At 37.9% G+C, this 14,974-nt stretch overlaps 1 protein-coding gene across 8 annotated transcripts in view; it reads right to left on the bottom strand.

Annotated features, from left to right (window-relative positions):
• Positions 1-14,974, bottom strand: part of TBC1D5 (TBC1 domain family member 5) — a 578,111-nt gene that overhangs the window by 50,227 nt on the left and 512,910 nt on the right. For all 8 annotated transcript variants that reach the window (XM_030933427.1, XM_030933431.1, XM_030933430.1 and 5 more), the window contains one exon: positions 4,715-4,878. In XM_030933427.1, coding sequence (XP_030789287.1) covers positions 4,715-4,878 — 164 coding nt within the window. The remainder of the gene's footprint in view (positions 1-4,714; positions 4,879-14,974) is intronic.

The following is a 14,974-nucleotide window of genomic DNA, read 5'->3' as shown; positions in this document are numbered from 1 at the left end:
ATTTTATTTTTTTATTATTATTTTTTTTTATTATACTTTAAGTTCTAGGGTACATGTGCATAACGTGCAGGTTTGTTACATATGTATACTTATGCCATGTTGGTGTGCTGCACCCATCAACTCGTCAGCATCCATCTGAAAATTAACTACTAGTTTAGCCAGATGTTGAATCTAGGTTAGAAGTAATTTTTTCTCAGAACTTTTTTTTTTTTTTTTTTTTTTTTTTGAGATGGATTCTTGCTCTGTCACCCAGGGTGGAGTGCAGTGGCGTGATCTTGGCTCACTGCAACTTCCACCTACCGGATTCAAGTGATTCTCCTGCCTCAGCCTCCCGACTATAGGCGCCCACCACCACGCCTGGCTAATTTTTGTATTTTTAGTAGCGATGGCATTTCACCATGTTGGTCAGGCTGGTCTTGAACTCCTGACTTCAGGTGATCCACCTGCCTTGGCCTCCCAAAATGCTGGAATTACAGGCGTGAGTCACCACGCTCGGCCATTTCTCAGAACTTTCAAAGTATCGCTCCATTGTCTTCCTTTTGGTATTGCTACTGAGAAGTCTGCAGCTATTTTAATTCCTCATTCTTCGTTAGAATTTTTCTTTTCCAACTCTATGAGTCAGTAAGATTCTTTTGTTTGCAGATTTCTAAACTTTTTCAGTAATACATCTGACTGTAGGTTTGTTTTTTCTTGAGTGGGTCAGTCTATGGACTTTTCCTATCTTAAGACTCAGTTATTTTATTAATGGAAAAATTTCTCAGATTGTATTTTTGATATTTCCTTTCTTTTATTTTCTCTGTTCACTCTGAAATTCCTATTTTAAAAAATTTCTGGGCCAGTTCTCTCATTTTCTTATGTTTTTCTCTCTTCTATTTATTTTATATTCTATTTTCAGGGGAGATTTCCTCAACTTTATCTTCCAACTCTTTCACTGAGTTTTACATTTTAGAAAAATGTATACATTAGAAAAGGTATTACATTAGAAAAATATAACATTTAGAGAACAAAAAAATGTATTAAAATATGATATTTGTTTTCTTGTTCTGCATAGCCTGTTTCCTCCCAGTTGCTTTTTTCTGTTTTTGTCTTTCATTGTCAAATCCTCTCTTCAAGTGTCTGGTGATCCTTGGCTGTCTTGTCCATATAAAATAGTATGAACTAAAAAGCTAAGAGGAGGTTCTGTTTGGATGGAGCTTGTTAATGGTGGGGTCCACTATAAAGTAACTGGGTGTTTCCTTGGAGCACCCCTGGGGTAAGTATGTTTATAGCTGTGTATGTGTGTGTGTGTCTTTTGCCTAGAGAAACCCCTTCCAAATCTCTTGCCTGAAGGCTATCCATATACTGGTACTCTGGAAAGCAAGTTGGGGAGGCCTGGGGTCTCAAATTTAGCATTTAAGTATTCACTACCCCTTTTTCTTTTCTTTTCTTTCTTTTTTTTTTTTTAGTAGAGACGGGGTTTCACAGTGTTAGCCAGGATGGTCTCGATCTCCTGACCTTGTGATCCACCCGTCTCGGCCTCCCAAAGTGCTGGGATTACAGGCTTGAGCCACCACGCCCGGCCCACTACCCCTTTTGCAGTAGGGTGGTTCACACTGGAATGTGCCTGATCTCTTAGACCACACACATTCTGTTGTACACTTTTCAGAGAATTAAATTTTCAGTCTTTTGCTGACGTAGGGAAGGAAATCTAATTCCTCTTTCAGAAGCTTCTGACCAGTTGTCTTGTCTTCAGTTCTGCCTTCATTTTCACTTGTAGATCCTGAGCTTCTGGAGAATTTTACAATGTAAGTCAAGCTGCTTCTTTGTTTTTGACTTACCACTGACTTAAGGTTCAGCTTTCTTAGGCTGCTTAGTTGTCAATTTTCATCTGTTTTCCAAGTAACAATATTTTATTGCTACTGTTTTCTCTTTTGTTTTCTTATTTTTTGAGGGTTTATCTTTAACTGCCCTTGTCCTTGCAGTGGAATTTTAGGAGGGAACAGAGCTAAATGCTTGCACTAAAGGTGCCATGTTTAAACTAAAGTTCCTCTCTGCTCTTTTATATACTACAGAATCACAGTTCCTACATATCGAAGGGATCCCTAAGAGGGCAGGTAGTTAAACTCTTTCTGTCAGAGAGCAAAAATGTTTAATTTGCAGATAAGGTGGTTAAAACTCCAGAAACTGAGTGTCTTGCCCCAAGAAATACAAAGTCACACAGATAGAGAACATAATATTCTATGTACCTTAAATAATTATCTCTCAAAGGTTTAATTGTTTGTTTGTTTTTCTAATTTAGGATAATGTCAGTTATAGCTAGATCCTTTTCTGTATTACCTTGGCATCCTCTTCCACAGGGCAGATGAGTTCTTATTAAGATATTAGATGTTAAACTACAGTCATGTGACACATAATGATGTTTTGATCAACAACAGACCACATATATGATGGTGGTCCCATAAGACTATAATGGAGCTAACAAATTCTATTGTCTAGTGACATCATAGCTGTCGTAATGTCATAGTGCAACGGATTCAGTGTTTGTGGTGATACCAGCCTACTGTGCTGCCAGTCATATGTAAGTATGGCACATACAATTATGTACAGTGAATAATAATAATCGATTGTGTTACTGGTTTATGTATTTACTATACTATACTTTTTATCATTATTTTATAATGTACTTCTAGTTACATATATTAAAAAAAGAGTTAACTTTAAAACAGCATCACGCTGGTCCTTCAGGATGTATTCCAGAAGAAGGCATTGTTAACACAGGAGATGACAGCTCCATGAGTGTCACTGCCCCCCAAAGACCCTCCAGGGGGACAAAACTTGGAGGTGGAAACAATGATACTGATGATCCTGACCCTGGTTAGGCCTATCCTAATGTGCTTGTCTCCATTTTTAACAAAAAAGTTTAAAAAGTAAAATAAAAAAATTCAAAAACAGAAAAAGACCACAGAATAAAGATGTAAGAAAAAGAATTTTGTACAGCTAAAAAATGTGTTTGTTTTGAGCTAAGTGTTATTACAAAAGAAACAAAAATTAAAAAAAAAAAAAAGTTCATAAAGTAAAAGTTATAGTAAGGTAAGATTAATTTATTTTGAAGAAAGAACTATTGTTTAAATAAATATAGTGTAGCCTAAGTGTACAGTGTTTATAAAGTCTACAGTAGTGCACAATAATCCTAGGCCTTCACATTCACTCACTGCTCACTCATTCATTCGCCCAGAGCCACTTCCAAGCTCCATTCATAAGAAGTGCCCTAAACAGGTGTACCATTTTTTTTCCTGTATACCTTACAATTTTCTGTACCTTTTATATGTTTAGATACAAAAATACTTACCATTGTTATAACTGCCTACAGTATTCAGTACAGTGCTATGCTATACAGGTTTGTATCCTAGGAGTAACAGACTATACCATACAGCTTAGGTGTGTAGTAGGTGGTACCATTTCGTTTGTATAAGTACACTCCACGATGTTTGCACTATGATGAAATTGCCTAACAACACACTCCTCTGAATGTATCACTGTTGTTAAGCTATGCGTGGCTGTTATAAAATGTGGTTAAATGTGAAGTTGGCTTATAATAATTTCAGACACAACCAAGTTTTTAAAGCAGTGGATATGCCTTAGCTATATTCTTTTGAGAAATGTATATAAAGAATTTTACAGGCTGGACGCAGTGGCTCATGTCTATAATCCCAGCACTTTGGAAGGCCACGGTGGACAGATCACTTGAGCCCACGAGTTCCAGAGCAGCCTGGCCAATATGGCAAAACCCCGTCTCTAATAAAAATACACAAATTAGCCAGGCATGGTGGACACACCTGTAATCCCAGCTTCTTAGAGGTTGAGGCATGAGAATCACTTAAACCCAGGAGGAGGAGGCTGCAGTGAGCCAAGATTGAGATTCTGTTTCAAAAAAAAAAAAGAAAAGAAAAAGAAGAAAAGAAGAAGAATTTTACAGAGTATTAAAATATAATTTAAATGTAGTTTGTATAGCTTTTTATGTGGTAAATCAATTATTTTTAATTTTCAAGAAATATTTTAAATGGAAAAAACAGTTTGGTTTGTTCCAGCTTCCATCATTTATTTGTTAAATTTTATAAGAAAACACAGGCTTTGAAGAAAAGGCGTTTGTAGAGAAAAAAAGGAGTGGGATTTGGGAAAGATTCAACTTATTTTATTTTATTTTATTTTATTTTTTTATTTTTTTGAGGCGGAGTCTGGCTCTGTCGCCCGGACTTGAGTGCAGTGGCCGGATCTCAGCTCACTGCAAGCTCCGCCTCCTGGGTTTACGCCATTCTCCTGCCTCAGCCTCCCTAGTAGCTGGGACTACAGGTGCCCGCCACCTCGCCCAGCTAGTTTTTTTGTATTTTTAGTAGAGACGGGGTTTCACCGTGTTAGCCAGGATGGTCTCAATCTCCTGATCTCGTGATCCACCCGTCTCGGCCTCCCAAAGTGCTGGGATTACAGGCTTGAGCCACCGCGCCCGGCCTTAACTTATTTTAAAATGATGCTACTTTCTTTTATTTCCAGTGTAATACAGGCTATAGCCTTAAAATATTACTAAAGTATAATAATAAAATACTTTTGATAAGATAATTCCTTTTAGTCCATAAAAGTTTTAAGAGCTTTATAAAACTGGGCACTAACAGCTTTCATAAATGCAGCACTCTATGGAGGAAAATGAAGAATGAAGAGAAAATTGTCCTTAAATACTTACAGATTCTTTTCTGCCCATAGTTTTGCTGTGTGAGCGGGAACGTGAGATGTTGCTAAAAAAGGAATCTTTTTTAGTAGCAGATGAAGGTGGGGAGCCAGTGAATTCTCTTCCTCCAGGCAAACTCTCAACACTTGGAGATGAACTGATGTTTTTAGAACTTTGCCCTGTAAGAAAAATTAAGTAGCAATAATGAAACACCAGACTCTTTCACTAAGCTACTGAATCTACTGTTTTTAATAAATGATGATCAATTATGATACCACTAGGTTGATACTATCAACATAATGACACTATGGAGTATTAAAATGCATGCATTTATATGTATCAGAATAGCCACCAGTTTTTTAAAAAATAGTGAAGTATCTAGCACCACAGTTTTCTATGTTTTTTTTATACTACAATTATCCAAGCATTGCACACATATAAAAGAACTAAAAAAAAAGGGGGGGACACCCAAGATGGCTGAATAGGAACAGCTCCAGTCCCCAGTTCCCAGCGTGAGCAACACAGAAGACGGGTGATTTCTGCATTTTCAAATGAGGTGCAGACTGACACCTCACACTCACACGACTGGGTACACCTCTGAGACGAAGCTTCCAGAGCAAGAATCAGACAGCAACACCCGCTGTTCAACAATATTCTATCTTCTGCAGCCTCCACTGCTGATACCCAGGCAAACAGGGTCTGGAGTGGACCTCCAGCAAACTCCAACAGACCTGCAGCTGAGGGTCCTGATTGTCAGAAGGAAAACTAACAAACAGAAAGGACACCCACACCAAAACCCCATGAGTACGTCACCATCATCAAAAACCAAAGGCAGATAAAACCACAAAGATGGGGAAAAAGCAGTGCAGAAAAGCTGGAAATTCAAAAAATCAGAGCGCATCTACCCCTCCAAAGGAACGTAGTTCATCACCAACAATGGAACAAAGCTGGACAGAAAATGACTTTGACGAGTTGAGAGAAGAAAGCTTCAGTCGGTCAAAATTCTCAGAGCTAAAGGAGGAACTACATACCCAGCGCAAAGAAACTAAAAACCTTGAAAAACGAATGGTTGAATGGATAACAAGAATAATCAATGCAGAGAAGACCATAAAAGAACAGACAGAGATGAAAACCATGACATGAGAACTACGTGACAAATGCACAAGCTTCAGTAACCGAATCGATCAACTGGAAGAAAGAGTTATCAGTGACTGAAGATCAAATGAATGAAATGAAGCGAGAAGAGAAGTGTAGAGAAAAAAGTAAAAAGAAATGAACAAAGCCTCCAAAAAATATGGGATTATGTGAAAAGACCAAATCTATGTCTGATTGCTGTGCCTGAAAATGATGGGGAAAATGAAACCAAGTTGGAAAACACTCTGCAAGATATCATCCAGGAGAACTACGTCCCCAACGTAGTAAGGTAGGCCAACATTCAAATTCAGAAAATACAGAGAATGCCACAAAGATACTCCTCGAGAAGAGCCACTCCAAGACACATAATTGTCAGATTCACCAAAGTTGAAATGAAGGAAAAAAATGTTAAGGGCAGCCAGAGAGAAAGGTCGGGTTACCCACAAACAGAAGCGCATCAGACTAACAGCAGATCTCTTGGCAGAAATGCTATAAGCCTGAAGAGAGAGAGTGGGGGCCAATATTCAACATTCTTAAAGAAAAGAATTTTCAACCCAGAATTTCATATCCAGTCAGACTAAGTTTCATAAGTGAAGGAGAAATAAAATCCTTTATAGACAAGCAAATGCTTAGAGATTTTGTCACCACCAGGCCTGCCCTACAAGAGACCCTGAAGGAAGCCCTAAACATGGAAAGGAACAACCAGTACCAGCCATTGCAAAAACATGCCAAAATGTAAAGACCATCGAGGCTAGGAAGAAACTGCATCAACTAACGAGCAAAATAACCAGTTAATATCATAATGGCAGGATCAAGTTCACACATAACAATACTAACCTTAAATGTAAATGGACTAAATGGTCCAATTAAAAGACACAGACTGGCAAACTGGATAAAGAGTTAAGACACATCAGTTTGCTGTATTCCGGAGACCCATCTCACATGCAGAGACATACATAGGCTCAAAATAAAGGGATGGAGGAAGATCTACCAAGCAATGGAGAACAAAAAAAAGCTGGGGTTGCAATACTAGTCTCTGATAAAACAGATTTTAAGCTATCAAAGATCAAAAGAGACAAAGAAGGCCATTACATAACGGTAAAGGGATCAATTCAACAGGAAGAGCTAACTATCCTGAATATATATGCACCCAATACAGGAGCACCCAGATTCATAAAGCAAGTCCTTAGAGACTTACAAAGAGACTTAGACTCCCATACAATAATAATGGGATACTTCAACACCCCACTGTCAACATTAGACAGATCAACGAGACAGAAAGTTAACAAGGATATCCAGGAATTTAACTCAACTCTGCAACAAGCAGACCTAACAGACATCTACAGAACTCTCCACTCCAAATCAACAGAATATATATTCTTCTCAGCACCACATTGCACTTATTCCAAAATTGACCACATAGTTGGAAGTAAAGCACTCCTCAGCAAATGTACAAGAACAGAAATTATAACAAACTGTCTCTCAGACCACAGTGCAATCAAACTAGACCTTAGGACTAAGAAACTCAATCAAAATCACTCAACTACATGGAAACTGAACAACCTGCTCCTGAATGACTACTGGGTACATAATAAAATGAAGGCAGAAATAAAGATGGTCTTTGAAACTAATGAGAACAAAGATACAACATACTAGAATCTCTGGGACACATTTAAAGCAGTGTGTACAGGGAAATTTATAGCACTAAATGCCCACAAGAGAAAGCTGGAAAGATCTAAAATTGACACCCTAACATCACAATTAAAAGAACTAGAGAAGCAAGAGCAAACACATTCAAAAGCTAGCAGAAGGCAAGAAATAACTAAGATCAGAGCAGAACTGAAGGAGACAGAGACACAAAAAACCCTCCCAAAAATCAGTGAATCCAGGAGCTGGTTTTTTGAAAAGATCAACAAAATTGATAGACCACTAGCAAGCTAATAAGAAAAGAGAGAAGAATCAAATAGACACAATAAAAAATGATAAAGGGGATATCACCACCCACCCCACAGAAATACAAACTACCATCAGAGAATACTATAAACACCTCTATGCAAATAAACTGGAAAACCTAGAAGAAATGGATAAATCCTGGACACTTACACTCTCCCAAGACTAAACCAGGAAAAAGTTGAATCCCTGAAAAGACCAATAGCAGGCTCTGAAATTGAGGTAATAATTAATAGCCTACCAACCAAAAAAAGTCCAGGACCAGATGATTCACAGACGAATTCTACCAGAGGTACAAGGAGGAGCTGGTACCATTCCTTCTGAAACTATTCCAATCAATAGAAAAAGAGGGAATCCTCCCTAACTCATTTTATGAGGCCAGCATCATCCTGATACCACAGCCTGGCAGAGACACAACAAAATAAGATAATTTTAGACCAATATCCCTGATGAACATCGAGGCAAAAATCCTCAATAAAATACTGGCAAACCGAATCCAGCAGCACATCAAAAAGCTTCTCCACCATGATCAAGTGGGCTTCATCCCTGGGATGCAAGGCTGGTTCAACATACGCAAATCAATAAACGTAATCCAGCATATAAGCAGAACCAAAGACAAAAACCACATGATTATCTCAATAGATGCAGAAAAGACCTCTGACAAAATTCAACAGCCCTTCATGCTAAAAACTCTCAATAAATTCGGTATTGATGGAACGTATCTCAAAATAATAAGAGCTATTTATGACAAACCCACAGCCAATATCATACTGAATGGGCAAAAACTGGAAGCATTCCCTTTGAAAACTGGCAGAAGACAGGGATGCCCTCTCTCACCACTCCTATTCAACATAGTGTTGAAAGTTCTGGCTAGGGCAATCAGGCAAGAGAAAGAAATAAAGGATATTCAGTTAGGAAAATAAGAAGTCAAATTGTTCCTGTTTGCAGATGACATGATTGTATATTTAGAAAACCCCATCGTCTCAGCCCAAAATCTCCTTAAGCTGATAAGCAATTTCAGCAGTCTCAGGATACAAAATCAATGTGCAAAAATCACAAGCATTCCTATACACCAGTAACAGACAGAGAGCCAAATCATGAATGAACTCCCATTCACAATAGGTTCAAAGAAATAAAATACCTAGGAATCCAACTTACAAGGGATGTAAAGGACCTCTTCAAGGAGAACTACAAACTACTCCTCAGTGAAATAAAAGGACACAAACAAATGGAAGAACATACCATGCTCATGGATAGGAAGAATCAATACTGTGAAAATGGCCATACTGCCCAAGGTGATATATGGATTCAATGCCATCCCCATTAAGTTACCAATAACTTTCTTCACAAAATTGGAAAAAACTGCTTTAAAGTTCATATGGAACCAAAAAAGACCCCGCATTGCCAAGACAATCCTAACCCAAAAGAACAAACCTGGAGGCATCATGCTACCTGACTTCAAACTATACTACAAGGCTACAGTAACCAAAACAGCATGGTACTGGTACCAAAACAGAGATATAGACCAATGGAACAGAACAGAGCCCTCAGAAATAATACCACACATCTACAGCCATCTGATCTTTGACAAATCTGACAAAAACAAGAAATGGGGAAAGGATTCCCTATTTAATAAATGGTGCTGGGAAAATTGGCTAGCCATTTAGTAGAAAGCTGAAACTGGATCCTTTCCTTACTCCTTATACAAAAATTAATTCAAGATGGATTAGAGACTTAAACGCTAGACCTAAAACCATAAAAATCCTAGAAGAAAACCTAGGTAATACCATTCAGGACATAGGCATGGGCAAGGACTTCATGTCTAAAACACCAAAAAAAGCCAAAATTGACAAATGGGATCTAATTAAACTAAAGAGCTTCTGCACAGCAAAAGAAACTACCATCAGAGTGAACAGGCAACCTATAGAATGGGAGAACATTTTTGCAATCTACTCATCTGACAAAGGGCTAATACCCAGAACCTACAAAGAACTCAAACAAATTTACAAGAAAAAAACAACCCCATCAAAAAGTGGGCAAAGGATATGAACAGACACTTCTCAAAAGAAGACATTCATACAGCCAACAGACACATGAAAAAATGCTCATCATCTCTCACCATCAGAGAAACGCAAATCAAAACCACAATGAGATACCATCTCACACCAGTTAGAATAGGGATCATTAAAAAATCAGGAAACAACAGGTCCTGGAGAGGATGTGGAGAAATGGGAACACTTTTACACTGTTGGTGGGACTGTAAACTAGTACAACCATTGTGGAAAACAGTGTAGTGATTCCTCAAGGATCTAGAACTAGATGTACCATTTGACCCAGCCATCCCATTACTGGGTATATACCCAAAGGATTATAAATCATGCTGCTATAAAAACACATGCATACGTATGTTTACTGCAGCACTATTCACAATAGCAAAGACTTGGAATCAACCCAAATGTCCATCAGTGACAGAGTGGATTAAGAAAATGTGGCACATATACACCATGGAATACTATGCAGCCATAAAAAACGATGAGTTCGTGTCCTTTGTAGGGACATGGATGCAGCTGGAAACCATCATTCTCAGCAAACTATCACAAGAACAGAAAACCAAACACCGCATGTTCTCACTCATAGGTGGGAATTGAACAATGAGATCACTTGGACACAGGAAGGGGAACATCACATACCGGGGCCTATTGTGGGGGGGGAGGTGGGAGGGATAGCATTAGGAGATATACCTAATATAAATGATGAGTTAATGGGTGCAGCACACCAACATGGCACATGTATACATATGTGACAAACCTGCACATTGTACACATGTACCCTAGAACTTAAAGTATAATAATAATTTAAAAAATCCACTTGTAACTGCTGCTAATCAGAGGGTATATTCAGGGCTACTTGACTCTGTACTCCTGAGTTGCAATCTTCAAGCCTGGCCCAAATAAACTCTCTACTTATATTAAAAAAAAAAAAAAAAAATCAAAGTTTCAGTAAACAATGGTTAAATGACTAGGTTTTTCTTCACTAATGGAATTATCCCTTAATTACAGAAACCAGAATCTATTATACTGCACTTTACATTAGCAAGATTAAAAAAATCCAAATCTTTGGCCAAAGTTTTTCAAAAAAGCATCTCTCCTCTTCCCTCTGGTAAAGGCAGGTGTCACTGAGAATTCAGGAACATTAACATTTTAGCAAACACCTGAAGAAGGTGAAGTACCCGCTTTGCAGAAAATATGCAAAAACGGCAAGTCCTAAGGCCCTAATGCAGGATCTTCGTGTGTTCAAGGAGATCACAAAGTGACCAGTATGGTTACAGCTAAGAGCGAGGAGGAGAAGGGTAAGAGATGAGGTTTGAGAGCAAGCAGGAGGATTAGAACAGGTCGGGATTTGTAGATGATTTTGATTACTTTTACTCTGAGAAGGGAAGCTATGAGATGTCACTAGAGGGTTTGAGGAGAGGAGTGACATGATTTGACTTACATTTTACAAGGATTGCTCTGGCTGTTGTGTTGAGAACAGAATCAGAGACAGGCAAGGCGGGGTGAGTCGGGGGGAACAAAGGCAAAAGCAGAGGAACCAATTTTTGCTAATGCAAAAATGTAACTACTCAGAATGATCATAGCTTGGTGGTGAGAGGTGGTCATATTTTGGACAAAAGTGACTGGATTTACTGATGAATCCACTAGGAGTATGAGAGAAAGAGAAGAGTCAAGCTTAACTTCCAATTTTTGGCCTAAGCAAGAAGAATGATGGAGTGGCTATTTACTGAGGTGGGGAAGAGTGAAGAGAAGCAGGTTTTAGGAATAAGATCAGCAGTTTAGTTTTAGACCTGCTGAGTCTATGGTGCCTAGTCAGATATCCAAATAGAGATGTCACATAAGCAGTGCGGAATGAGTCTGGATTTCAAGGAATAGATGTGAGCTAGAGATACAAATTTGGAAGTCAGTACCATAGAGACTGTATTTAAACCATGAGGTTATCAATGGAGAAGCCATAGACAGAAAAGGGATTTAGGCCCACAGATTGGCCCCTTGGAAATTGTTACAATTTAAAAGGCAGAGATATCACGAGAAAGCAGCAAAGCTGATTGACAAGCAGCAGCCAGAAGTAGGAAGAAAATCAAGTAGATAATAATAGTTACTTTATAGATTAACCTTCTCCAATCTTGGGTCAAATGTTGTTACAATGTAGTTAGAATAGTAATTACCTACTACTCCCAGTCCCTGAGAGTCCCTGATTGTCCCTGATCTCAAGACAATTTTATTACACTGAAGCTTCCTCTGCATTAAACATGAAGTATTCAGATTAAGTTTCTGTCCTCCCAGAGTGCAGAACCTAGGGGCAAGGAGGTAAATGATAAACCAAGAATGCTAAGAATGTTATATTTCTTAGGAGACAGCTATTATTACCTCTCCCTTGGATAGAAGGAGAGTCAAGCCACATTTCAGAAGGAAGTGTGGCAGATTTGGAGGGCTGATGTATCTCTCTTTAAGGAAATATTTGTGACTTCAAGGAAGATGGTTAGCTGATAGCCTCTAGCTATTAGATTGTTCAGAATCTGCCTCAGGTTTTAAACTAAGATCATGCTCTTCTCAGGGTGGTTCCCAGTTAGTGACTGGGAATAAAGGGTATACCCATTTCCAGTCAATACAGGACTCCTCTAATAGGAAATCTTGGCTGCCGAGTTCTCCTTTGAACTGGCAGAGACTTGTTAGATTTGCATCATGGTCTGCCCCCATCCCTCTGCCCAACTCTGATTCCTCCTCTTTTCCTTTCACGTGTTATTCCCCCAATAAACTCTCTGTACTTCTAATTCTATCTCAGGGTATGCTTCCTGAAGAATCCAACTTGTAATGCATGATATTGGAGCTGAGTCTTGAAGGACTCCTGAAGTTAGGAAAGAGTAGAGAACAGGCCCCAAGGCCTAGAAGTAGCCTATGCTTATAAGGGCCTAGACTATGAAAATTCCAACTACGCCTTTATTTCTTCCCTTCTCTGCCTCCATGTTCCCCACCCACCACCAGGACTCCAGGCCTTAACTTCCCAGAGATACCTTTTCATGGTAATAAGCTCAATAACACGGGGTCCTAGAATATTAGAACCAAACAAGATCTCAGGAACCACCTATTTTTTTTTCTATTTTTAAAACTATCCTACTTATATGCAAATACACTTTCATTATAAATAGATTAACTGTTGAAAACAACACTTTGAGATATAATTCTTATGCCATAACATTCACCTTTTAAAATAATATAATTCAGAGTTTTTTAAAGTACATTTACAGAGATGCATGACCATCAAAACTATCTACTTGAGAACAACTTAATCACTGATAAAAGAAAATTCGTGCCATTAGCAGTTATTCCCAATACACCCCCTCTTCTCATAGTCCTTGCAATCACAATCTACTTTTGGCTCTATGAATTTGCCTTTTCTAGACATGTCATATACATGGAATGATATTATATGTGGTCTTCTGTGACTGGCTTCTTTCTCTTGGGACAGTGCTTAAAAGTCCATCTATTTTATAGCATTTATTAGCACTTCATTCCTTTCATTGCCAAATACTATTCCATTGTATGGGTACCACATTTGGTTTATATACTCATCAGTTGATGAACATTTAGCTTATACCCATTTTTGGCTATTATGAATAATGCTGCTATGAACATTCCTGTTTTTTATGTGGACATATTGTTTCCCTTTGTCTCAGGTAGATATCTAGAAGTGGAACTGGTGGGTCAATATGGCAACTCTGCATTTAATATTTTGAGAAACTGTCAGTTTTCAAAAGTGACTACACCATTTTACATTTCCATCAGTCTTGTATAAGCGTTCCAATTTCTCCACATGCTTGTCAACACTTACTCTCTTTTTATTTCAGCCAGCCTAGTGGGTGTGAGATGGTATCTCATTGTGATTTTGATTTGCAATTTTCCAATGGCTCATGATGCTTAGCATCCTTTCAGGTACTTATTAGGCACTCATCTTCTTCAGAAAAATGTTTATTCAAATCTTTTGCCCATTTAAAAAGTTGGGGTATTTTCCTTTTTATTTTTGAGTTGTAAGTGTTCTTCATATGTTCTGGGTGCAAGTTCCTTATCAAACATAAAATTTGCAAAAAATTCTTCTGTTCTGTGTTTGTCTTTTCACTTATTAATGGTGTCCTTGGAAGCCCAAAACTACTTAATTGGATGGAGTCTCATCTACCTATTTTTTCTTTTGTTGCTTGTGCTCATGGTGTCATATCTAAGAAACTACTGCCTAACCTGAGGTCATGAAGATTTACTCAAGTTTTCTTCTAAGGGTGTTATAGTTATAACTCCAGAATTTAATTCTATGACTTCTTTTGAGTTAATTTTTGTATAAAGTGTGAAGAAGTAGCTCAAGTTCATTCTTTTGCATGTGGATATCTAGTTTTCCCAGAACTATTTGTAAAAAAGACTACTCTTTCCACACAAATAATCTTGGCACCCATGTTGAATATCAACTTACCATACTCTCAACTCTATTCCATTTATATATGATTGACCTTTATGTCAGTATCACATTGTTTTGATGAAAATTACTACATAACAAGTTTCAAGACATGTGAGTTCTCCAGCTTTGTTCTCTTTCAAGATTGTTTTGGGGGTGCTTTGCATTTCCATATGAATTTTAGAATCAGTTTGTCATTTTCTCCAAAAAAGACATCTGGAATTTTGATAGGTATTACAGCAAATATATAGATCAATTTGGTAGTACTGCCATATTAATAATACAAGATTTATGAAAAATAAATTTATATTATCTTTTATATTTACCTACACAGCTACCTTTATCAGAACTCTTTTTCTTTGTGTGGATTTGAACTGATGTCTAGTGTCCTTTCATTTCAGCCTGAAGGACTTTCTTTATCATGTCTTACAGGGAAGGTTTACTAGCACTGAATACTCTCAGTTTCTATTTATCTGTAATTGTCTGAATTTCTCTTTCCTTTTTGAAGAATAGTTTTATTGGATATATAATAGAACTCTAGACTGACTGGCTTTTCATTATTTTGAATATGTCATCCTACTGCCTTCTGGACTCTCTGGTTTTTGATGAGAAGTCAACTTTCAATCTTACTGAGGAACTCATGTATTATGAGCTGTTTCTCTATTGCTGCTTTCAAGACTCTCTTTGTTGTCAGCTTTT

The sequence above is a fragment of the Rhinopithecus roxellana genome, chromosome 1, assembly GCF_007565055.1.
Source record: "Rhinopithecus roxellana isolate Shanxi Qingling chromosome 1, ASM756505v1, whole genome shotgun sequence".
Lineage (NCBI taxonomy): Eukaryota > Metazoa > Chordata > Mammalia > Primates > Cercopithecidae > Rhinopithecus > Rhinopithecus roxellana.
The sequence above is the reverse complement of the archived record's forward strand: the minus strand, read 5'-3'. Positions and strand labels throughout refer to the sequence as shown.